This window comes from Perca flavescens, chromosome 8 (genome assembly GCF_004354835.1).
Source record: "Perca flavescens isolate YP-PL-M2 chromosome 8, PFLA_1.0, whole genome shotgun sequence".
NCBI lineage: Eukaryota > Metazoa > Chordata > Actinopteri > Perciformes > Percidae > Perca > Perca flavescens.
The window spans coordinates 33,209,938-33,235,503 of record NC_041338.1 but is presented as its reverse complement, the minus strand read 5'-3'; the positions used below and the strand labels follow the sequence as shown (position 1 = coordinate 33,235,503).

General features: G+C 39.9%; 1 protein-coding gene across 1 annotated transcript in view; it reads right to left on the bottom strand.

Annotated features, from left to right (window-relative positions):
* Nucleotides 1–25,566, bottom strand: part of LOC114560869 (protein FAM19A5) — a 59,052-nt gene that overhangs the window by 1,930 nt on the left and 31,556 nt on the right. The window contains exon 3 of the mRNA XM_028586526.1: nt 9,328–9,455. Coding sequence (XP_028442327.1) covers nt 9,328–9,455 — 128 coding nt within the window. The remainder of the gene's footprint in view (nt 1–9,327; nt 9,456–25,566) is intronic.

Here is a 25,566-nt window from a genome sequence, read left to right as displayed (position 1 = left end):
TGGAAAAAAGTTCCTTTCTTCCTTTAGTGAAAGACATAAAAGACAAACAACTTAAAATTGAATTTTAGAGTCAACAATTTGTACCTTAGGGAACAAAAATGGACCTGCGTTGTACCTCTTTTTCTGACAGTGTCGAGTTAATGTAGTGAAGTGAAGTGAATGGAAAACTAAAATATGTACCGTTGACTTTTTTCAAGTTTCAGTCAAACTGAGAGTTTCTATCTGAGCAGAAAACAAGGTGAAAACAAGCAGCTGCAATCTTTTTTGTTCTAAAAAACGGTTACAGGACATTTGGTCTCTGAATTTGCATCGCGCCGTGTTCACGTTCAAAGTAAATAGGTGTCCTTCTCTCCAAGGAGAATTGGATTTCTTTCTGATTGAGCAGACTGTGATTTGTTCCTCTGTCTTTTGCTCTCCCGGTGTGACCGTACAAATAAATTCAAAGTACCTCGGCAGGTTTCAACCAGCTAGAGAGGAGGCTTCAACACACACACACACACACACACACACACACACACACACACACACACACACACACACCAACATACAGAAACATGCAGACAGGTAAAGTCACACACTCTGTTCAAGGACGGTTATGTTGAGAAAAAAAAACAGAAAGAACTCCAGGCGAGCCGATGCAGCGAGACACAAATGAGTTCTGCTTGCTGCTGCAACGTCTGATTACACCTTTGCAACGGCAAATTACACACTCGCTCCGCAGACTGTAATGATAATGTATGAATGTGAGAAATTAAACATCCAACGCTTTCAGCTAAAAAGCTGAAAAAAAAAAGAACAGCAGGGTGCCGGTTTAACCTCTTCAACTCCAACCTAAAAGCTACTGCGGCTCCGTCAAACTCTCACAACTTTATTTTAAATCCTGGTGAAGATCACAAAGTGTCCAAACATACCAAATCTGCCGAAAGACTTTTCATTAAGTTCATTACTCCTCAGGAAATTGCCATGACGAGGGCTAAACTTTGAGTTCAACGTCGGGGGGGGGGGATGTTGAGATCTCCAACTATCCAGGCATGTCCCAGGACAGGTCTGCATGTATTGTGAAAAGAAAAAAAAAAAAAAAAAAAAAATAACAATGTCAAAAGGCGACAAATGTCGGAAAAAGCGACAAAATCGTTGAAAAAAAAAAATTTCAAAAAGATGACAAAAACATTTAAAAAAAAGTCACACACAAAAAACCTACCAGAAAGGTGACAAAAACGTTCAATTTATCAAAAATAAGCACAAAAAAAAAAAAAACATCCAAAAGAGCAACAACAACTTTGGATGAAGGCCAGTTTTTATTATTGGGGGGTTAGATTAGATCATCATCTTGTTGTTAGTCACATTACTGCTTTACAACAGCCTTCAGATATCAGTGTGTGTGTCTCTGTGTGTGTGTGTGTGTCTGTGTGTGTGTAGGTGTGTGTGTTTTATCTGCTGTGCCCATGATAAATACTGCAGCTGGGAGTAAACTGGAAAGCAGGCGGCCTTGTTTCCGACATAATTGCTTCATGATGAATTGTGGCTGGTGAAGGGAAACAATGAGCTGTGTTACTATTTATTTCACTTCCAAAGCAAAAAAAAAAAAAAAAAAAAAAAAAAAAAAGCCAGAAATCGTCTCATTAATATTCCAAAGCTTCTTAAAATATTAAATCAAGCTATAAATTCATTTTTAAGATTTCCGGAGCCAACAGATGTTTAAAAGTTCTCCTGAAAAGTTACAGGCTCTGAAACACACAGGTGAGTTTTTAGCAGTCAGTCTGACTGGCGGTGAGATGTTTCTGTCCGTAACGTCAGATTTAGTTTATCAAAGCACAGCAAGATAGTACAGAAAACAAGCACAGCAGTCTATAACTATATATCTTTATATACAATTATGGCTGAAAATTCCTCTCTGACGCACGGCAATGCAAGTGCAGATCAGCCAACAGGAACGCTCTCTCTCTGAAATGACCTGGGATTCGCCAAAGTCTCCCGTCACGGCTATATTATCTTAGGGAGTTGTCACACCTACAGTTTGTTTGCTTTGGTCCGAATCAGTTGATGAGTTTGTAAACTCTGAGCGATTCCCCATTGGTTCGGTTTCTTTTCACACCTGGAAAAATCCAAGCGAACCAAAATGCGTCATTACAAATCACGCAAGAACGTTCACTCCTCTTATTGGTCGGATGTGTCTGGGGGCGGCAGCAAGAAAGTAAATACAGGAAGAAAGTTCCTGTGTTCTGAAGTAGTGCATATTTCTTGCATCTCCACAGTCAAACCAGCTCATTTCATCTAAATGATCACACATTGTTTCGCGAGCGACGTTACTACGTCTGCTCTGGTCACCGAGACTTCGCTCTGCTCTGCCAGTATTTGCGGCGGCTGGTTTGAGAGATACGAGTGACGGACAGCGAGCTTGACCGCAGTCTATATTTATGTGAGAGAAGCACTGCAAGCTGCTACAGTTTGCGTATTCTGTTTGGTCCGCTTTTGGTGCGCACCCGAGTGCGATTGCCCGCGTTCTCACCTTCTCAAACGAGCCGCAGCGGGACAAACAAACTCTAGTGAGATTCAACCGACCTAAACAACGCTGGTGTGAAAGTGCCCTAAAGCCTGAAAACAGAGCCGAGAGGAGATACAGAAGTCTATTTTTTGCTCAGACCAATTGAATTATAACATGCTGAAAGATTGTTTCAACGTCACCAAAAATAAAGTGCATACCATAGCTTTATTTTGACGGTGAAATGGAAATAGGACCTATTTTGGTACGTAAAGGAGTGGCTTTCATCAGACCATGAAGGTCTTTAAAAAGCCTCTCCATCCATCAGGCTGTAGACATCAGACTGTGTGAAGGAGCATCACCCAGACTCATACACCAAAACGATTAAAGAAGTTTAGGAAAAACATGGCTAGCGTTTCCTCGGTGAAAGTATTTAGTTTTTGCCGCGAAATGAACTCTCCGATTTGAAAGCGCTGTGTTTCATGTTGACACCACGTTGAGCTATTTCATTGTGAGATTACTTTCCATTGAATATCGAAGTGCGTAAATAAGTGTTTTGGCATGCCACAACTAATCCTTGTTATTGAAAGGGTAATTCAATTTTTGCATGTTTTGTTTTGTTGTGCATGATCTAAAAAACACTCTGCTTTTTCACAAATCTCACCCTGAACGTATGGATTTTGGTACGTAAAGGGAGCAGGAATAAATCTTGAGAGAAAGGACAACTGGCATTTGTTTAAAAAAGCCTCTCCACCCATCAAGGTGTAGACATCAGACTGTGTGAAGGAGCATCGCCCAGACTCATTATATACATCTCTAATTAAATCCTCTGCACTTTCTGTACGTCATTGTAAGCCTGTAAAACCTCCTCGGGACTAATTTGAACGTCATATGTTCCTCTGATCCTTCTTTCTGAGCTTTAATGAACGCTCACTGCTCTGCTCGTGTAAACACAGCGGCGTTTCGCGTCGGTCCACCCACTTGGCGCTGCGTCTCTGTAATTTAATTTGCCTCACAGCAAAGCAATCACATCTGCTGTCCTTCATTAGCAGATTGGCTTGGGTGTGTGAAGATCACTTTAAAAAAAAAAAAAATGTTAAGATTTTCTCGAGCCGGAGGCGGCAGACGCAATAACTCGCCGCCATCCACCCACCAAATGAAGATGAGAGTTGAGAGAGTTTCAGTGTGTCAGAGATGTTCATCAGCTAAAGCTCAGAGGATCAAACATCTTCTCCCAGCATCCTCTGCTTCCCGGTTGAGTCCATCATGCTGTTATTTAGCTGAAATGTTCTCAATATCAGCATTAAAATAAAGATTAATGATGTATTTAACGTCAGTGAAATGTACAGGTGGATTGAATACCTGCTAGGCATTGCTGCCAGTGCTGATGTGCACTCTTTCCTACCTTGTCCTGCAGCTGCTGCACAACAATTTCCCCTCAGGATAAATAAAGTTCAATCTACAAACAGTTATAAAGAAGGAATTAATGCATGGGTGCATAAAGCATGGGGGCTCTGTTAATTAAGGCTGTTTTTCTGTTGCCTTTAGTGTCTGGTTCACAGAATTATTAAAACGTGAAAATGCACATTAGATGTAGCCAAAGTCCATCATATAACCCCAAACTGATCAGTCTTTAATTGCTGCCTTTACAACCCGTCAAATACTGCAGTTTGGTCAGTGGCCCTCAGTGTCTGATACCAATCAGGCACACCGCAAGGCTTGTTTCAAGTAACTCCAATACTCCAATAGTCCAATACTCCATGGCAAAATGAGATGCTCAGAGCAACCGCTTGACTGCGGTGTTGTGAGATGAAGGAGGTCGTGGTGGATGGATGGATGAGTCAATCAAACGCAGACTTTCACCCCGGAGACCGCTGTTTGTGTCCCGTGTGAACAGTGGTGTAGTTTAATGTATTGTAGTGGGTATACTGTACTGTATATGTATATATATGGGGCAGAATGGGACTTGGTGGGGGGGTGGGGTCATATCATATTGGGGGGTCTGGGTGAAATTTTGAGCGACAAAGACTTCACAAGACATTCAGATGCACTTTTATGAACCCAATTTGGATTTGGGTGGACATATTCAAATTGCTCGTTTTATCCGAACAACCTAAAATACCCAAAACCTAAAATATTGAGTTTACTATTGAAGAAGACTAAGAAAACCAACAAATAATTACCTTTTAGAAGCTGGGATCAACTAATCAAGTAATCAACAACGCTTTTGGAGATGGCGGAGTGGACGCGGAGTATGGCAGGTGCTGCTGGAGTTTGCTCGGCCAAAACCAAATATAAGTACATTCAAACCCGGGACCATTTTGCAAAGTTGAACGAAAGCCATTTCTGCCGGATAACGTTACACCTCAGCTTGTAAACACCACTGAACTGCATCAAGGAAGTGACAATCGATCTGTAAGTCCGATCGCAACTCCACAAAACACTATTCTTAACCTGAATGGTTGTATACATAAAGAACATTTAAATAGAATGACGACTAAAAGGAAGTTTGAACTCTTTCAACCAGTAAACCAGTCTAAAGTATTGTGGGATAAAAGACTAAAACCCAAAGGCCTGCTCGGAGGACATCTGAATATAAGAAGTATTGTGTATACCGAAAGATAATTGTTGATAATTGTCCGTTCAAGGCTCTAAAAGTAAGGACCAGATTTTAAAATGAATTCTAAAATGAACTGGTAACCAGTGAAGTGATGCTGAAACAGGTGTGATGTGCGCTCTTTTGCTTGTGCGAGTTAAAGGCCTCACGGCGCTTTCAGGCCGGAGAGCGGAGTTCCCCTCGCGGCACTTTCATGAAAACACAGCGCTTTAAAATGGAAAATTTTAAATCCCATTGTGCAGATGTCCTGAAGTGTTGCAGCAGTGCGCGTGTTTCCTCAGGAGGCCGAGAGGCGACGATGCAACGCTCCACCTCTGACTTGCATGGCGGTGAGCAGCTCCTCGCTCTGCTATCCATTTTTCCCACCGGAGGAGAAGCTCCTCAGACAGGGCAGAGAGGAGGAAGCTTTTTGTGAAAGTCAGCGGCGGTTTGACAGCCTTCATTATTCAGAGAGTGGACCAACTCGTCTCGAACCGACCAACCAGAACGCAGGACAGGAGGAGAGAGCGGAAGGGTTCGGTGTTGTTGATGCAGGACGCTGCCCGTCAGCTTTGAGAGGAAAAATCTCAGCTCTGACGTCCAGACAACAGTTACAGTTGGCTTCCTGCAGCGATCGGATTTTTTAAAAATCATGTAAACTTATCCCTGGTTTCTGTAATCAAAGTTAGGGATTAAAGAAATCAGATTTTATTTTATCTTCCCATTAAGTGGATCTTTGGGTGGAAATTGTTATTGTCAAACGCTGTTCCCAAATTCAAAGTAGGTGTGCAAATCACACGTTTCATCACGATACAATACCATATTGATTCTTTGGACAACAATACAATATTTACTGATATTAGAAAGTCGGCCACAATACGATTTCTATTTGATTCAATTCAGGGGCATGCAACCGATAGGATACATACGTAGGCCCCTTTAACACAATCAGTTACATTTATATACACTACCGGTCAAAAGTTTGGGGTCACTTAGAAATTTCCATTCCAGACACAATACCAGCTGAGATCAGTTAAATTGTTTTTTTTAACCAGGGCAGCAGTTTTCAGATTACATTACGTGCTTGCATAATTGCAAAATGGTTCTCGACTGTTGTAGAAAGAAGTGGCTGAAGAAATGCTTGAAATTCATGCTTTTTGGTCTAAACGTCATACCCAAATTAAAAGTGGTACAGCTCCCATATACTTTGACACTCAGGGGTGTGCCTGATATCATTGGAAAGGTGATTGATGTGGGTTTGTTTGTGTATTTGAGAAGTGTTGTATTTTGTAGTTTTTTGGCTTTTTTATTTGCACTTTTCAAATAGACATAAAAAAACGCACAGACATATTTGTAGAAAAGAATTCATATAAAATCCATTTTTGAGTCTTTTAGCTTCTGAATTTTTGATCTGTAGTAAGCTGAGACGTGGCTAATGCTGTGTTGTCTGTCACCTGTCAGATGTGTTTACAGCAGTGTATTTTAATAATTTTACAGATTTATAACTTGGACAGAAATAAAAAATCTCCATTCTAGCCTCTGTAACTCTGTGTCAGTAAGGCCTAGAATCGCCCTGACACTTGTAACAAAAACTTGAGAATGTTTCCTTTCCAATGATATCAGGCACACCCCTGAGTGTCAAAGTATATGGGAGCTGTACTACTTTTAATTTGAGTATGACTTTTAGACCAAAAAGCATGGATTTCAAGTGTTTCTTCAGCCACTTCTTTCTACAACAGTCGAGAACCCTTTTGCAATTATGTAAGCAAATAATGTAATCTGAAAACTGCTGCCCTAGTTAAAAAAAACAATACAACTGATCTCAGCAGGTATTGTGTCTGGAATGGAGTGGAATGGAAATTTCTAAGTGACCCCAAACTTTTGACCGGTAGTGTATATTTACAAAAAGCAACTAAAATATTACTATTAGTAAGCTCTTCCTGACATTTTCAATGAAAAGCAAACTACTCTATATACTACTTTATATTTATAAGAGAAAGAATAAAATAAAGTGGGAATTTCAAAATAAAGGCGCATCTTAAAGATGATATGCAGCCTATCAATTTCACTTTGATGATATTAGATCATTGAGGATTGTATCAATATATCGATCCAGATCAATCTATCGCTACGCCCCTAGTTATTTAATGTATATTGTTTCCTATTATTTAATGTATACTCTGTATGTGTGCTGTGTGTCTGATATTTTTGCTGCTGCAACACCATTATTTTCCCATTTTTTTGGGATCAATAAAAAAAATCTATCTATCTATCTATCTATCTATCTATCTATCTATCTATCTATCTATCTAGTTCAAAGATGAAGTTTCAAGCTCAGTTAAACATGTAAACTAGCAGGCGAAGTGCCACAGCACAGTTTACAGGTGAGTTATGATCGGAGTGCAGGTTGCTGCAGAATCACAAAGCAGAAACCAGGAACTCTCACAAACTGAAAACTGAAACATAATCAGATAATCAGCCTCAATAAGAGCTAAACAGACATTGACGTGGAAGTGAAAGAAGATAAAGAGCTGCGTTTTAAAAATCAGAAAATCGTGAATGAGGCTTGGTTGGTGCGATGAGGATGTCTGCTCCGTGAAGAGGCTTTTGAAACTACTCCAGTTAATCAGCCGCTGTGAAGAGTGACGACAGACGGAGAGGAGAGGGCTCATGGGTAGCAATTATTCAATCAACGTGCGCACACACGCGCACACACACACACACACACACACACACACACACACACACACACACACACACGCTGTGATTTTAATAACGGCCAGCAGCATCCTCGTTAGATGTTATTATGTTATTCAGAAGCCAATGTTAAAATCAGATTCTTGATTGAAATTAAACACACAGAGGGAGTAAAACACACCAACTCTAGAACCAGTTTTTTTTTTTGGCATTTCTGCCTTTCTTAGATAGGAAAGCTGAGAGAGAGAGGGGGGGGAAGACATGCAGGAAAACCGTCGGAGGTTGGACTCGAACCCTGGACCTTCTCTGTCGAGGAATAAACCTCTGCATATGTGTGCCCGCTCTACCAACTGAGCTAACCGGCCACCTCTAGAGTAAGTTTTATTCTAATTTTGTAACAGTTCCCTTTAGTAATATTAACATTAATATTTCTGACTGTGTGAACTATAAAAACATTGTGTGTGTGTGTGTGTGTGTGTGTGTGTGTGTGTGTGTGTGTGTGTGTGTGTGTGTGTGTGTGTGTGTGTGTGTGTGTGTGTGTGCTGTAATAAAGAGTCACAGCACAGAGGAAAGTAATATATCTATGTCTGTGGGAGCGATGTGGAGAGGCGGATGATAAAAATAAAATCCAACAGTGTGTATCTGCACACCTGCCTTCCTCACAGGGACCTCGCACCAACTTTACTCGGCCTGGAAATCTTTAATTTAAATCTAAAACTGGTCTTTCTGTTAAGTTAGTAAAAAGGTTCACCTTAAATTTTGCCTGTTTAAAAAACGCATTGGATTAAGTATTCAAAACCCTAATTAAATAAAAGTATACAGTTATTATCAGTAAAAGGTACTTAAAGTATGAAAAGTAAAAGTGCTCATTATGCAGTATAATGTAAAATCTACAACATATTCCTCTGAGATCAGTGGCGGCTGCTGGTCTTTTAAAAAGGGGAAGCTCATTTTCGGCCTACATCATAAAAATTGTCCAAACAACACATCCGTGAGATGGTTTCATCAAGACGCATGGCCGGCAGTACATTTTCTTTGTCACAGCACTTCCAGTCAGCCAGCTCATTTTGTCATACCAGGAGAGCTGTTACTGTGCCCTATCTTTTAAACTAAATCAATCTTAGGTGTTGATCTAACCCTGCTGTTTAATTCTAAGTTTCTCCTCGTAAGGAAGACTTTATATATGGCTTCGCCAAAATCAGGTCGACAATATTAGCATTGTTTGCCATTGTGTGCAGTTTGCAAGCTGGCTAGTTCACCTCTACAACACTAACCTAGCCTACTGTATGAATGAATGAACGAAAGTATGAACGAACGATCTAATGAAACGAGACGAAACCGTCATTGTGTCCGGTGCTTAGCGCCGCCCAAGACGATTGTGATTGGCTTCAAGAAATGCCAATAAACCATCCAGGAATGCTGTGTGGACTAGCCAGACCGTCCTCTGCAGCGCAGTGGAGGAAGATCTGGCAATGCGAGACTATGTGTAAACCAACAGGATATCATTCACAGGTTCAGGTTCAGGTTCAGTCTGGTCGGGTTGTGCTCTCACCGTGGTGGTCTTGACTCGGCCTCCTGGTTGCGTGCAGGTCCAGCCTGACTGATTGACCAGGAGACCGCAGCCTTCATCGTCCAAACACGGAGACATCTCGCACCACTGTCGAGTCCACACGATACCAACTGAGGAGGAAGAGGAGGAGAGACAGAGGAGTTTATTGGTTTCATCTTCATTTAATTATGTTTGCATTATTTGTTTACATCTCTCAATGACTCAGTGTTGTCGAACTTTCACTTCATCATACATAAATTATGATTTCATTTTAAAGACCTCATATTATGCTCATCTTCAGGTTCATAATTGTATTTAGAGGTTGTACCAGAATAGATTTACATGGTTTAATTTTCAAAAAACACCATATTTATGTTGTACTGCACTTTGCTGCAGCTCCTCTTTTTACCCTGTGAGTTGAGCTCTCTGTTTTAGATACAGGTTTTGTACCTAGGTAAGGACTACTAGCCAGTCAGAAGCAGAGTATGAGGGCGTGTCCTGACAGTAACTAGGTAAGGACTACTAGCCAGTCAGAAGCAGAGTATGAGGGCATGCCCTGACAGTACCTAGGTAAGGACTACTAGCCAGTCAGAAGCAGAGTATGAGGGCGTGCCCTGACAGTACCTAGGTAAGGACTACTAGCCAGTCAGAAGCAGAGTATGAGGGTGTGCCCTGACAGTACCTAGGTAAGGACTACTAGCCAGTCAGAAGCAGAGTATGAGGGCATGCCCTGACAGTACCTAGATAAAGACTACTAGCCAGTCAGAAGCAGAGTGTGAGGGTGTACCATGCTAGCAGCTAGGTGAGCATTATAACGTGTGTTACAAAGTGACCACGTTGGTCTCTGAAGTAAAGGCTGGACTACAATAGAGCTGTTTGGAGCAGTTGGTGAACAGTGGTTTTTGTTGGAGATGGTAAGTCCCTTTGGGGGGGACTTTGGGCTTTTTCACTTTGGAAACCTATAACGTGCACAAAAAAGATATTTAACACAATAAAGGAAAGGGGAACAGCCAAAAAGCCTAATATGCACACATTGAGGTATCACAGAGTATTGTAGGGTGGCTGTTTGGAAGAAAACATTAATGAGACTGAACTATTTAAAAAAAAAGTTGTAATATTTAGTAGTTGCAATGATTCTCTCTAAAAATTAAGAGTGTTTAATAGTCCATTTTCTTTCTAGTAAACATTTATAGTATTCTTGAAAAAGTATAACTTCATGTTCACTGTTTTTTTGTAAAAATACAACTTAAGATCTTACTTCTTTTATAATTACAATGTTATGACTTAGTGTTCTTAAATGATACAACTTTAGAAGTAATTTTTACAGAATGAGAAAAAAGGGTTCTCATAAAAATACGCCTATGTAATATGGAATATGGAACGCAAAATACATATCCACAAATACGAAACTCTGCATCTTCAACTCCAATGTTAAATCAGTTTTATTACATGGGGCAGAAACTTGGAGAACTACAAAAGCATCATCAAATAAGCTCCAAACATTCATTAACAGATGCTTACGACACATCCTGGAAATTTACTGGCCTAACACAATTACAAATGAAGGGCTCTGGAAAACCACACAACAAGAACAAATTGAAACCCAAATCAAAACGCAGGAAATGGGGCGGATTGGGCACACCTTAAGAAAACCACCCTCCAACACGACCAGACAGACCTTAACCTGGAACCCTCAAGGAAAAAGAAAGCCAGGAAGACAATGAAACAGTCTGTGAAAAAGTCTGTCGAAGCAGAACTCAAGAAAGCAGCAACATCGTGGAAGGAAGCAGAGAAGATCGCCCAACACCGAACCAGCTGGAGGAAGTTCATGAATGACCTATGCTCCCAAAGAGCAAAATGGTCTAAGTCAAGTATCACTTAAAATAACATTTTGCTTAAAATTACTATTCTAATTATATTACCTTCATGACTTTTTCTTGAAAACCAGACTTTATTCTCAAAAATGTATGACTTTCTCTATTAGTTTTATTCTCTTCAGATTGTGACTCTTTTCCTAAAAATATGATTTTTCTTTGGTTAAAATATTCCATCTCTATTCTTTAAATCTACAAAGGAAATGGAGATGAGTGAACTCACAAATCAAAAAACCAAACCCAACATCAGAGGAATGATCCTGTTTACTGTACACACCTCCTGTTCATCGCACTCAGCTATTTATAAAGAAATAGGACATTCACACAACCACATTTGCATTTTGTGGCACCCTGATTGGCCCACAGAGAGAAAGGAGGGGTGATGAAGAGGAGGAGGAGGAGGAGTGTTTTGAGGAGTTTAATTGAGCAGGAAACAGCTAACAAGAAATGAACAGAATCACAGGACGTTCAGTGGGGTCAGAGATATCCTGACTTTTAGGCTACTTTACATTGCTACGTTTTGGTTTTTATCTCCAGTAGAAGAACTAATCTCTGTTTAAACTAACACGCCCAAACCGCATATCTCATCAACATTCTCATATACTGGGCATGCGCTTGCCGGGGTAAACAGGAGCCAGCACGTATACTCCACCTGTTGCTGGTAGTTTACGAAACATTTGAAGCTTATGGTGTGTTTCCATTACATGGTACCTGCTCGACTCTACGCTACTCGGCTCGACCGCGGTGCCCCGTCCTCCATTTTCCATTGCAGATTTCGTACCGCCTCATCCTGAGGCAAGCGTGGCTGGTCGTCATAGCGATGCCGCAGGAAACTGCGGTGGCTTGATAGCGTTGCATTTCCCCCCCGACTCATTTCCTGGTTCTCCTTATCCATTATCAACATGAAATGAAGGAGAGGGTTAACTTTTCCTGCTACAGATTTCCCACCATGGTCAGAAAGAACAGAGGAGACACTTGGTTTCTCTCACTATGACTCTAGTCGCTATTCGCTCCGAATCACCTTCACTCTCTCACTTCTCCCTCGCTTCATCACACACTCTCCACACACAAAACACACACACACACACACACATGCCGACTCAATGCACACACCAGCGCACAAGTATACACATCAGTCCACTTGCGTAGGCTACGGCTACTCTTGTTTCAAAAGAAGCTGGAAGCAGCAAAAAAAAACACTACTGGCTAAATTACTTAAAAATGGGGGGGGTTTGTTCAGGACACCCCCGTCTGTTGCTAGCAATGATGACGCAGTGATTAGTGACCAATCAGTAGTCTGCAGGTTTTCCTGTCACCTTTTGGTATCTCCTCAGCTCGCTTGAAACCTCGACGGAGCTGGTACTAAAAAAAGTACCTGTTAGCTAGTACCAAAAAGGCGAGTAGAGTTGAGGCGAGTCGAGCAGGTACCATGTAATGGAAAAACGCCAATAGTCTCAGACAACAAGACATCATGACCCAATCAGGCGGCAAAACATTGGCGTCAGTGATGGTGTCGAGGGTCTCCGTTTGCAGCCGTTGAGACTACAACACAACCCTGCAGATTCTAAAACAAAACGAGGTCAGAAGTGTTTCCAAATGTCTCCGGTTTTTAAGGACTCTGAAATGCCAGAGCAGTGTGAATGCGAGGTGTAAACGTAGCCAAAAATATTCGTTTGTATACCAAAATGTAGGACTGTAAATGTAGCCTAAGGCTATGGCAACTACCAGCAATGTAGCAAGCATTGCAGCTGCCTGCTGTTTACCCCGGCACACGCATACCCGGTATACAAGAGTGTTAATGAAATATGCGGTTTGGGTGTTTTAGTTTAAACAAAGATTGGTTCTTCTACTGTAGCTAAACACACTTGTGTGCACGTAGATCGCCTTTGGCTCAAAACTCTTGCTTAAAAACCAAAACGTAGCAATGTAAATGTAGCCTCAGTTCCAAGCTCTAAAAAGAATGGATCCTACATTTCCCATAATGCAACATGTCTCTTCCTTTGACCATCATCAGTTAGCCATATGTCAAATTGTACTGTAAAGTATACTGTTATGTATTCCACAGAATATGGAACAAACATCTGTCAGCATTAACAATATGTGCATCTCATTAAAGATGGCCGCCGGTCCCTGGGGGGGGGGAAACCCACCAGGGAGAACAGAAAGTGATGTTCCTCATTACAGAGAGAAAATCTAGGAGGAGTAAGCTTCAAACAAAATAACATAAATCAGAGACGCATTTCCTGAAACTAATTCTCGTGATAAATGAAGATACTAAGGTCTTCTCATAACAGTATCATGATTGACATTATAATGATATGATAACTCACTGCCCTCAACAGTATCATTATGCTTTGTAACATTTATAACATTTAATGCATTAAGTAACTCACAATAACTGATAATAAATGACCATTGCACAGAACAGACTGTGTACTGTATATAATGAGATATAAATACAATTAGTGTCTATGCGATTGATTTTAAATATAATCGACTCAAACAGTAATTAGTTATCTAAAGGAAAAGTCTTAAAGCCTTTGTAAAAGATTTCCACACATTTGACATGAATCCTTGTTGTACCGTGAAAGCTGCAGGAAGAGATGCCAAGTATTTTTCAGGAATATGTCATTAAAGCTTTAGTGCGTAACTTTAATATTAGTGACCGTCCGTTACATTCAAGCCATTGCCAAATGAGTTGCTACAGAGCTAATGAAGACCATCAGCTCCACACAACTCTCTCTGGATTTCTCAGTATGACTATGTTCAGAAGATTGTGCGTCCGGTGACTCGAGTGAAGATAATGACCTCTTCTGAAGAGCCCATCATGTTTTTTTAATCCTCCGTGTCCTCCTCGGCTACTAGCAACTGCGTGGGGCACGTGCGCGATGACGGAAAGCTTGTATCATGTGGATGCACCGACAGTGTTGTTGTCAATACTTAGAATTCCTCATGGCGGAGACACAAACTACGCACTATAGCTGTAAATATTCAAATGCAATCATATTTTACATGATGCAACATAACGCAACACAACGTAGCATAGTATAGCACAGCATGACACAATGCAGTGGTAATAGGTAATGAATGTAACACAATACATAACACATCGTAACGAAACGTACCATGATGCTACGCAATGTAACATAGCCTGACGTGACGAAACACCATGCAAGCTAAGGCGATTTAACACAAAGCAACGAACACATCTCATTACAAGGCATCATAACACATTGCAACTCAAAGCAACCACGGAGTTGCCCCCTGCTGGCCATTAGAAAGAATACAGGTTCAAGACACTTTTCAGACTGCAATTGCAACCTATATTTAAAGTGTTTGTAGTGATGGCGCCTTCTAGTGGCTGTAGTAATTATGACAGTTAGCCAAGCAGGAAGAAAGGTGACGAAGTAAAAGAGCTCAAAATTTCAAACACAAGACTTCCAGAGGAGACCGAGGTTTTCATTATTGTTTTAACTGTATGTTCATGTTTTATACACAGGGCAAGACAATGCACTTTACGTTAAGTAACAATACAATTACAGTGGAATCACAATACAATCAGACAATTGCAGAACAAATATGCGCATCAACTGATGCAGTTAAGTGCAGTTAACCTATAAAGATGGTTTTAATGTGTATTTAATGTTTTTGTACTTTTAAAAGTGTTCATGGCGTGACATAACGTGATGACATAATGTAAATAAAACTAATTATATATTTGTTGTGTTTTCTTTTTACCCAAAGTATCCACAGCAGGCATCCTCTGTGGAAAAGCTGAGCACACACACACACACACACACACACACACACACACACACACACACACACACACACACACACACAGATTCAGCTGATCTTGTGTCTCGCCTCTCTCTTTCATTTGGAAATGAATTCTTCACTCGGCGATACTTTACTGACCCAATCATTCCCACCAGTCGCGCCTCGCTCTCATTCCCGGCACTAAATTACACTCTGTGAGCCCGGGGAACAATGAAGAAAATGAGGGTCTGTACAGACCTGTAATACATAACCAGGTAATCAGTACTCCCTTTGGAGCAGCAGCGCAGCGGTGTGATTGTGATAGCCCGTTAGCCCCCAATTATCAAACCAATTTCCTATCGAACAGCAGCAGTTCCTCTCAGCCGTGGCACTTGATTAAATCCTCACATTGCTCACACCTCTGTCATGATGGAGGGAGATAGATCCTCCGGGGCGAGGAAATACTTCAACTGCTCAGTTTTTGTGTAAAGGTTATTTTTTTTTTAGAAATTAGGTTGTAAGATTTGAAATTACAAATAACACAAAGGTTGTGTTAAAGGAAAATTCCAACATTGAGGTAAATCTTCTTGTGCAGTCGTTGATGGAGATCAGTTTCATCTCAGTGTGTTCAGTACAGCCATAAGTCCAGGGCATGTTTAGCCTAGCTTAGCACAAAGACTGGAGCTAGTCTCACTCCATCAAAAGAGAAAGAAATGTACTTTTCAACAACTTCAAGTCTGTCTCTACGACATGCTGTACAATATAAGCTGACAAGCTTGTCACCAATCCAGCCTGTTGACCCGAGGAGCTAACTCTAAGCTGACTGGACCAGTGTTGACAATTCTTTTGTCAAAAGTAACCAGCTAGCACTAGCTCACGCAACACTTTGTCCAACTGGTTGTAAAATGTGAAAGTTATAGAGCATTTGGCACACTGTCACCAAAACAACCCATCAACGACACATCCTGCATTAATGATGTATTTTCCGGTTACAGTCTAATCGGGAACAAGTCAGGACGCATTAGCATTTACACTACAAAAGATACGTGGTCAAATGCATTTCTGACCAACTCAGCAAGTGGTTTCAGGATCAGATCACAATGCATATTGGTGGTCGTTTTGGGGTTGCACAATATTGACAAAATGGGATATTGCGATATCGATTATGAATATTGCGATCGATATTAATTTCGATATTTTTAAGCATATGTAAAATTACAAAAGTTATGGGAAAACGCATCAAAATAGATTCACAACAAATATAAAGGTTTATTTCAACTGACAGTCATATTGGACTGGTACAAATATGAATAAATAAATAAGGACCATGTCTACAGAACAGGACATGTTCTACTGGTTGGACAGTATAAAATATATAAATAAAGAGAACAGGACACAACTTTTCTTTAGCTTCTCTGATTCATTCCGTTTAGTTGTCTCTATCCATTTCTTCACTTACACTGTCACTCTGTCAAAATATGCACACACTTGGTACGCTCCATAGGGTTTGTCACGTAGTGGACCCGTGCGCTGATGTGCACGTGGCGGTAACTGGCCAATAAAATGATGACCATTATAGCGTTTCAAGCTCTAAATCAAACACAACCAAGCTACACAGCCAATGGACACAACAGTGCTCCACAAAATGAATAAAATATTGCATACTTATCGCCACACTTTCGATATAATATTGCGCGACATGATACCGCGATAACTATATTGAGTCGATATATCATGCACCCCTACCAAGACGATGAGCAGCTGTTAAAATGAACAACATGGATTTGAGTTGGGGTCGAAGAGCCCAACATAACAGCACCGCTGTGTGGCATGAAACTAACAGAAAAACACAACTAAATCACAATTAAAAATCTGTCATGCTGATAAGCCCGCTAATGTTTCTCCTGCTCAGAGTCGTGCTCTGACTTGTATGGAAACACCTCAGCGGTGCAGCACCGAGTGCGCTCAGATTCCCCCCCGAGACACAAAGAAAGGTGTCGGGAGAGCGGAGCGACAGGAAACAGCAGCGCCCCGTTTGTTTCTGGGTAATCACAGCTCCTCTGATTTCCCACTGTGGACGAGGATGGAGGCTGACAGCACTTGATTTTGTCTCTGTTTTTTTCCGGCCTCCCAGGACACCACACGCTTCCCTCCATAACGCCTCCACAGTGTTGGGGAGTAACGGAATACATGTAACGGCGTTACGTATTCAGAATACAAATTATGAGTAACTGTATTCCGTTACAGTTACAATTTAAATAGTTGGTATTTAGAATATAGTTACATTGTTGAAATCAATGGATTACCTGACGATACTTCTCTGTTTCACAAGTTTATTCACTCTGAATAAATTAAGGCAACTTAATGCATTTTCCAGAAGCCCCGATATGAAATAGAAAAAATAGCTATTCGCGTGATCAGTCACAATGGAGTCGGAACCGGCACGACAGAGCCAGGGCAGCAATACGTTTCTATCTTGGAAATTCAAACAGCATTTCACATTAAAGAACGAACAGGGAGAATGAAATACAGCTAACTGTGCCGTGCAGCCTCTGCCTGCCAGCAACCAGCCTCCTTTCAGCGTCCAAATTACTCCACCTCCAACCTGAAGAAGCATCTTAAAGTAAGTTATTTTTTTAATTAGCCAAGGGTATTCGTCTGCTGTAGTTTTACTGGTCACCTTGCTATTTTAACATTGACGTGGGACTTTACATTCTCCTAGGTGCTGATTTACTAGCTCCAGAGCCGTTTAAAGACTATAGCTCCGTTTGACATGCTAACTAACGTTAGCTAAAATTAGCTCGTGGTAGCTTAGACCGCGGTTAGATTTTTGTAGTATGCAGTTCGGGACTACCAATACAATAATCTATCTGCTCACAAAGTGCATGTCCACTGCTCACATAGTGCATGTCCACTATGTCGTAGTGGACATGCACCTACGATGACAATTTCAGACCCCTCCATGATTTCCAAGTGGGAGAACTTGCAAAATAGTAGGGTGTTCAAATATATAGATAGATAGATAGATAGATAGATAGATAGATAGATAGATAGATAGATAGATAGATAGATAGATAGATATTGCAGATTTATATGAAAAAATTATATTTTTGCTGAAGGTTATCACACCATCAGAATGTTATACTGGCCCATGCCTTATGCTCATGTGCTTAATGTGCTGGTTTAATTGTAAAGTGTCTTTGAGTACCATGTAAAGTGCTATATACAATGTATGAATATTAATTATTAATTATTATTATTATTATTATTATTATCTGATGAGTCCACACAGCATTCTGGGATGGGATAAAAACATGCTCTGGTTTATTGTCATTTCTTTAAACCAATCACAATCGTCAAGGATGGAGTGCCGGATGGAGCAACAGTGCCTCTGCAAAATAGTCTCGGGAAAGAACTTGTTTTGGTGGAACATGTGTACCTATCAAAAGTTGTTTAAGTCGTGTGAGAGAAAACTCAGATAGGACAGATAGTCTAGCTAGCTGTCTGGATTCACCCTGCAGAGATCTGAGAAGCAGTTAACCACAGTCCTCATAAACCGGCATCTGGAACGACAACACAAAGAAAGAGGAAGGTGACGGACATCCGGACGAAAATGTTCTGGCGGAACCGGAGCAATCCCAGAAGGGGAACGTCGTGGATATAGACTAAGTAGAGTGCAGAGGGCCCAAAGAAACAATCAATATTTACACATCGAACTGATGGGCTTCAGTTATGATCGAGGGTCACTGATGCTTTTCTGGACTGGAAAACTAATTCAACATCCAAGTTTCAACAGGATTCTCCCATCATGCAACACTGTGGGGACACCGACTATATGGAAGCTTGAATCATTTAATTTCTCAAAAACAATTTCAGATGTAAATAAAACATTTGGTGTCTAAATTATATATATATATTTTTTTTTTTTATCTCTGTTGAAGTAGTTAATATTGAGGGTAAGAAGAAAAACAGTTTTTTCTGTTTGTAAGATCCATGAAAAATCTAAACAACAAGGTGTTAAATATAGAAACCAGTCAGAAACGTTCACATTAACGGTGTGTAATAGAGACGCAGTGGATTAATCTCCGGTATCAGTGAACACCTGAACACCTGCGCGCGCCGCATCACAGCGTTGATGAATGAACGCCCGCGGGCGCAGATCCGTCGGCCGCCGTTGCCCACTCAGCGCTGTTCATTTATCCGAAAAGAGAGAGGCGGCCATTTTGTAATCGCTTCATTCATCAAAGACGTCGTCCAGAAGGAGGGGCGCTGCCTTGTCCCCCCGAGGACGAGAGGAACGAGCGAAAAGGAAACGAGGCGAAGGACAAACAGATGGGAGACAATAAAGAACGGCGCTACAGTCTGAACAGGAAGTGGGTACAGAAACCATTCATCCTCTTTTAAAAAAACAGACAGATGAGAAAAAACAAACTAATTTTGTTCTTTTCTTATCTCTACTTTTGTTTTCTTGCTCACTCCCCTTTTTTTTTTCCTTCCCTCCTTTTAATCCATTTTTTTTTCACTTTTACTTTGATGTTTTCGTCTTTTACTTGTCCTATTTTTCTCCATCTTTACATTTCCTTTCCTTATGGGACTGTTTTACCTGCTTTGGTTTCTGCAGAAGTGCACTTCATTCAACAGAGGAAAAGAAAAGAAATGTTTTCTCTTGATTATAAAATACAGACTTTATAATCAACGCGATAAAGATCTCAGAAATATGAACTCTATAGAAAGAGCCTGGGTCTGTCCCAGGTTTCTCCCTAAAAGGAGTTTTTCCTCGCCACTGTCACACTAAATGCTTGCTCTTGGGGGAATTACTAGTATTGTTGGGTCTTTGTAAATTATAGAGTGTGGTCTAGACCTCCTCTATCTGTAAAGTGTCTTAAGATAACTCCTGTAGTGATTTGATACTATAAATAAAATGTAATTGAATTTATGGGATCATGTTCTCATAATTCCTAAATAGTAATTTAGTAATTACAAGACACAGATTTTACTATTACAAAATAAAAGCTCATGTAGGCCTAATTATGTGACACAGATGCCATGACAATGAAATAGTTTTCATACAGATACCATTTGTCTTTTAATTATAATATCATAATTATGAAGTCAAAAATACAAAATAAATGTTTTTTGTTTTCTGCTTCTGTAACATTCATTTCCTTCTTCACATTATTTTATTTCCTTTTCACCTTATTTTCTTTTCCTCTCTTCTGTCTGAGGTCAGACCAGGCATCCCCCTTTAATGCCTCAGAGTCCCTGAACACACCACCGCCTCTCTACCCTTTTCAGTCTGTCTCCACCTGATGAGAAACGTAAAGGTCTCATCTCTCGTTAGTTTGTCTGTTTGTTGCAGACAGACTCAGAGCCATGCGGCCTTGTTCATTTATCGCCGTCTATCTGCAATATTATCTAAAACTTAACAGCAGCAGGTCATATTCTGACTTCTTTTCATTTTACTGCTCAAGGAATGGGTTAAAAAAAAACAAAAAAAAACATCTGCGGTCATTTTGGCAGGATTTCAATTATTCTGAATGAGTCATGTGGGTAGTCTCACTTTGCCAGGCCTTCCTCCACAGCGCGGCGAAGGAGGGTCTGGCTAGTCCAGCAGATGGGACAAAAACGTGCTCTGGTGTATTGACATTTCTTTAAACCAATCACAATCGCCATTGGGCGGTGCTAAGCGCTGCACGGAGCAACAGAGCAGCTGCAAAATAGCCTCGGGGAAGGAACTTGTTTTGGTGGAACATGTTTTGGTGGAACACTTTTATGTTAAGTACATAATTCCATATGTGTTCATTCATAGTTTTGATGCCTTCAGTGAGAATCTACAATGTAAATAGTCATGAAAATAAAGAAACACACTGAATGAGAAGGTGTGTCCAAACTTTTGGCCTGTACTGTAGACCAATGTTTCTCAAATAGGGGTATGTGTAGCAAAAATGCTAATTCAGAAATATGTAATGCATAATTCCTAAAGTAATTATGCTATAATAATGAATTAATTAAGTTATTATGGATTCTAAACATTTGAAATGTAGCATTTAAATGTTTTTGTTTAAAAAAAGGTTGTTGTTGTTACCGGCGCTGTACTGTATTGCTTTTTTTTTTCTATCAAAAATGTTTTGCGCTGGCTTAAAAAAGCAAATCAAAGGGGGTAAAATATTAAAAAAAGTTTGAGAAACACTGATATATGAACATCAGCAGCTTCAGAGTCTTTATTAATCAAACGTTGCCATTTTTCTATATCAGAGTCAACAGGACGTTTGCCATCCTGGTGAAGTTCCTGGATATGTTAACATGTTGGATTCCTCTCGGTGTGACCTCCGGTGATGCATGCTGGGATTATCCCTTTACACAAAGAACCAGGGCTCAGACTAGCAGGTTTAAGTCAGCCGAGGTATTCGAGCCGGGGATTTGAGATGTGAGAGGACGGATGAGAGCTGACTGCAGTCTCGTCCTGCTGGATTTCAGCAGCAGAACAACAACAAAAAGCAGAGCGGCCGTCTCAGATACAATCTGACATAAATACCAACACGACGCTGAAAGGTCACTGAGATCCAAACAGAGCTGCTGCTCGGGTCTGACTTTCTGAACTCGCACACTTCAAGAATATCTCAAGAGCTGTTTTTTCCTTCCGCCAAGAAGGTCATGTTTTCAGCTCGGTTTGTCCGTTTGTCTGAATTACGGAAAAACTACTGGCCCGATTTTCATGAAACGCGATGGAAACCTACTCAATTTTTCGCGCGGATCGGACTCGCGGGGCAGATATTAAAATTGAAAATAATTTGTGTAACATTTCGAGATAGATGTTCTGCAATCATCTGGTGTCAGAATCTGAAAAATAAGTTCTCGTCTGGAAAGTTTCACGTGAACGTTAAAATTGCGAGATAGGGCATGCCTTGAGGTCTGCGGTCTATGAGTGCCCTTCTAGTCAGAAATGTTTAATCTACTTTCACAGACACTTGTTTTTTTTACATCCATTGGGTTGAATACGGTTTTTGTTTTATCTAAACTAGGGACAGACCGATCATCGGCCCTGGCTTATTACAGGGCTGTTTTTTTGCAGATTATCTGTATTGGCGTTTTATTTGCCTGGTAACCGATGAAGTTAATTAAAAAGTGCGCGTACAGCTCTGTGTGTGTCCCTCTGCTTTGGTTTCTCTCACCACTGAGTCTGAGTTAATGTCCCGCCCACAACACTGTCTGACTCTCTGTTACTGGGTATTATGTTGAACATTTCTGATTTATTAAATAATTGTTCAAAGCATTTTAACGTTTTGTGTTGGAGTTTGTAGCATTCAAAACTCATAATTTTGACTGAAGATTTTCATTTTCACTGTAATATGCAGATTAAGTAATAATAATCGTTATTGGTATTGGCCTTGAAAAACCAGTATCGGTCGATTCCTAATCTGAACTACACCAGTTTTCTCGTGCAAACACTGAAGAGACTTTAGAGTTAATGTTACCTGAGATTACAACAGAAAAACACAAACTGACAAATACCAACACGCACACCCAGTAAAAGGTCACAGAGACTCGGGTGAAGGCTGAAGTTTGCGCTGAAATAAAACTCTTTCTGCTGGATAGTTGCATTTGGTGAAGAGCAGAGGGACCAAACCATGAAACCAATCTGCCTTTTGCACAAACACTTGCAGTCCGTTCAGTACTTTAACCCTCTGAGGTCTAAGGGCATTTTCACATACAGTATCTTCTTAAATTCCCCTTTTTAGGGTATTTGCATTAAAAATGATCCCCATGCGTTTCATATCAAAATATTCTGAACAAACTCAGCTTTCTGTATAGTGAGCCCCAAATCTGTCCAAGGCAAGGCAGCTTTATTTGTATAGCACATTTCAGCAACAGGGAAATTCAAAGTGCTTTACATAAAAATGATTACAAAAATTAAAAACAGATAAATACAAGAATAAATATTACGGTGCAGTATAAGAAATTAAACATTAAAGAGCAGTTAAATTAATATAAAAGCAGATAAAATACGAGAATGTAGGCTGCCAGAATGGGGCAATGTATAAGCCAGTGCTCTATACACCTAATCCACCAATCCAATCCTTGCCGTTCCCAGAACGGGCCGGTCCCACCGGTCTTACTTTTGAATTATCTTTATATGCTTGAATAGATTGTCATACAGTTTCAGCAATGCAACTTCAGTATAAGATATGAACAATTATTTAAAGAAAGGCAACGTGAAAAAGAAAGGTCTTCAGCCTTGATTTAAAAGAACTGAGAGCTGTGGCGGACCTGCAGTTTTCTGGGAGTTTGTTCCAGATATGTGGAGCATAAAAAGAGCAATGTGTAAAGAGATAATTTGGAGCTAAAGCTGAATACGAATTGTTTTGGTGCTTGAAATGAGTTTACCAAAGTATTTAGATTCACAAAGTAGTGTAATAAATTATAAAAAAAAATAGTAGATAAATATCTGAAATTAAATTTTTTAACATCGCTTCTTGAGAGTTTTGTCAAACATCGTTTGAACGTGCCGTTGTGTCTTTCATCATCAGAGGGTTCATGTTTATCAGTTATTAGTTTATTTAAATAATTAACTGATTTTTATCACTGACTAAAAGCAGCAGCAAGCCTGCCTGGCATCAGTGCATCATAGCATATCACTGCAAAGAAAAGAAAATATGAATAAATCACAAGCGCGGCAGATTCCCAGCTCAGCTAGAGCGGGTAACGCCAGCGAACCGCAGGGACCGAGGTCACAGGGCTGGTGGCTAGCTGCTAGCTAGCTGCAGCAGCAGCTAATATTAGGATATTAGACCCAGCACCGGAGGTCTGATCCCCATGATCTGATCCCGAACCCCCGGTGACTCTCTGCCAGATCAGCAAGTTTAACGGCAGCAACAGAAAGTTTGCTGGGATTGTTAACGGTGGCGTAACGGTACCGTTTCCTCAGTCAGCTGGTTCGACTCTCTTTGGGCGAAGTTGTCTGCGGCAAGTAGAGACAGAGAGTCAGAGGGAGGCAGGGAGAGAGGGTAATAAATACATGTGACATTATGAAATAAAATTCCCCCCAAGCATTATCAAGAGTATAGGTTTCCAAAGTAATTTTAGCCTGGGCTGAAAGCAACACTGGTAGGCTAGGCTGGCGCTGTTGCCTTGGAAATGACAACATCCGGTCTCTGAATATGAAAAAACAGGCCTTTTTTCATTTCTATTTGAGTGTTTTTTTTATTTTTTTTATATGAAATAGAAAATGAAAATCACAGTATATTTTAAATTTCTCCCATCCCCTTTTGACCATGAAAAGGAAAAAAACGCCTTGTATTTCAATTTCAAATTTCGTATTTTAAAACGAAAATCAAATAACCATTTGTTTTTTGTTTTATAATACCCGTTTATGAAATGAAAATCGAATGAACGAAAAAGTACAAGAACCTAGTCTGTTAAGTACAATTTCACCATTATAATAAAACAGATTGAGAAATGATATGCTTTATTTGCAACTTAAATGTTATTTTTTTTAATTAATACAAAGCAAACTGAGCAGAAAAGAACAAGTGTTTTGTTTGTTTCTCTTCTTCTAGGTGTGACTGAAGTACCCCTGTTGTAATATAATAGTAAAATCATGTTACATACACTTATCATTTATGTTTCTTGCTTAAATTCACAGGGTGCACAACCAGGCCTGGGAGAGAAAATTACTGATATCCACAAAACCAAATCAGATAAGGTGTGTGTGTATATATATATATATATATATATATATATATATATATATATATATATATATATATATATATATATATATATATATATATGTTAAAGAAAGCTATGTACACCTAATATCTTATGTGTTGATGTCTTTAATAGGAGCATACTATACAAAGACAACAGTGGAGAGTTGCTGGATCTTTCTGTCCTCAAAGTGCCAGAGATCTACAAGGACTTCACGCCTCTTTCTGCACCATCACCTGCATAATCAAAGTGATAAAAGAGAGAACAAACTATTGTTTTCTCTGTTGACATGAATAGGTGCCTGTAATGTCTGCCAATATATTCAATCAATTCAATAAATGTTGATAGTATCACTGATATTTCTTAAATCATTGTAGTTTTTCAGAGCAATAAGATACAGATTATTAAAACCATGTTCATATTTGCAACAAATTAAAACCCTGATCAAGGCAAATTGTTTTTTTTCATTTTCCATAACATTTATAAAAACAGTACAATTAAATTGACCAGAGCTGATACTTGGTAAATAGCTTTAATTTACCTTGTCAAAACAATGAGTAATTCATAACAAATTGCACAATATTTGACACAAAACCTTAAAAGTGTATTGTTCATACTACGGTAAAAGCAGAACAATTTGCCTATAGGATTTACTGTAGCAGGAACATTGATATTGGCAAACAGATGACCCAGGTTAAGGTGAGTTTGTGAGCAGGGTTATGAATAAAGATAAGCCTAGTGTTCATAAGAGGGATGATTCAGGTATTGCAACACAAATTAAGAATAATTCAATTAAATAGGAGGTATATACAACTAGTAGAAGATAAATGAACTATACAAGAGCAATTAAGGTTAAGTTATGAGGTAGTGGTAAGCTAAAGTGATGTATAATCAATAGCAT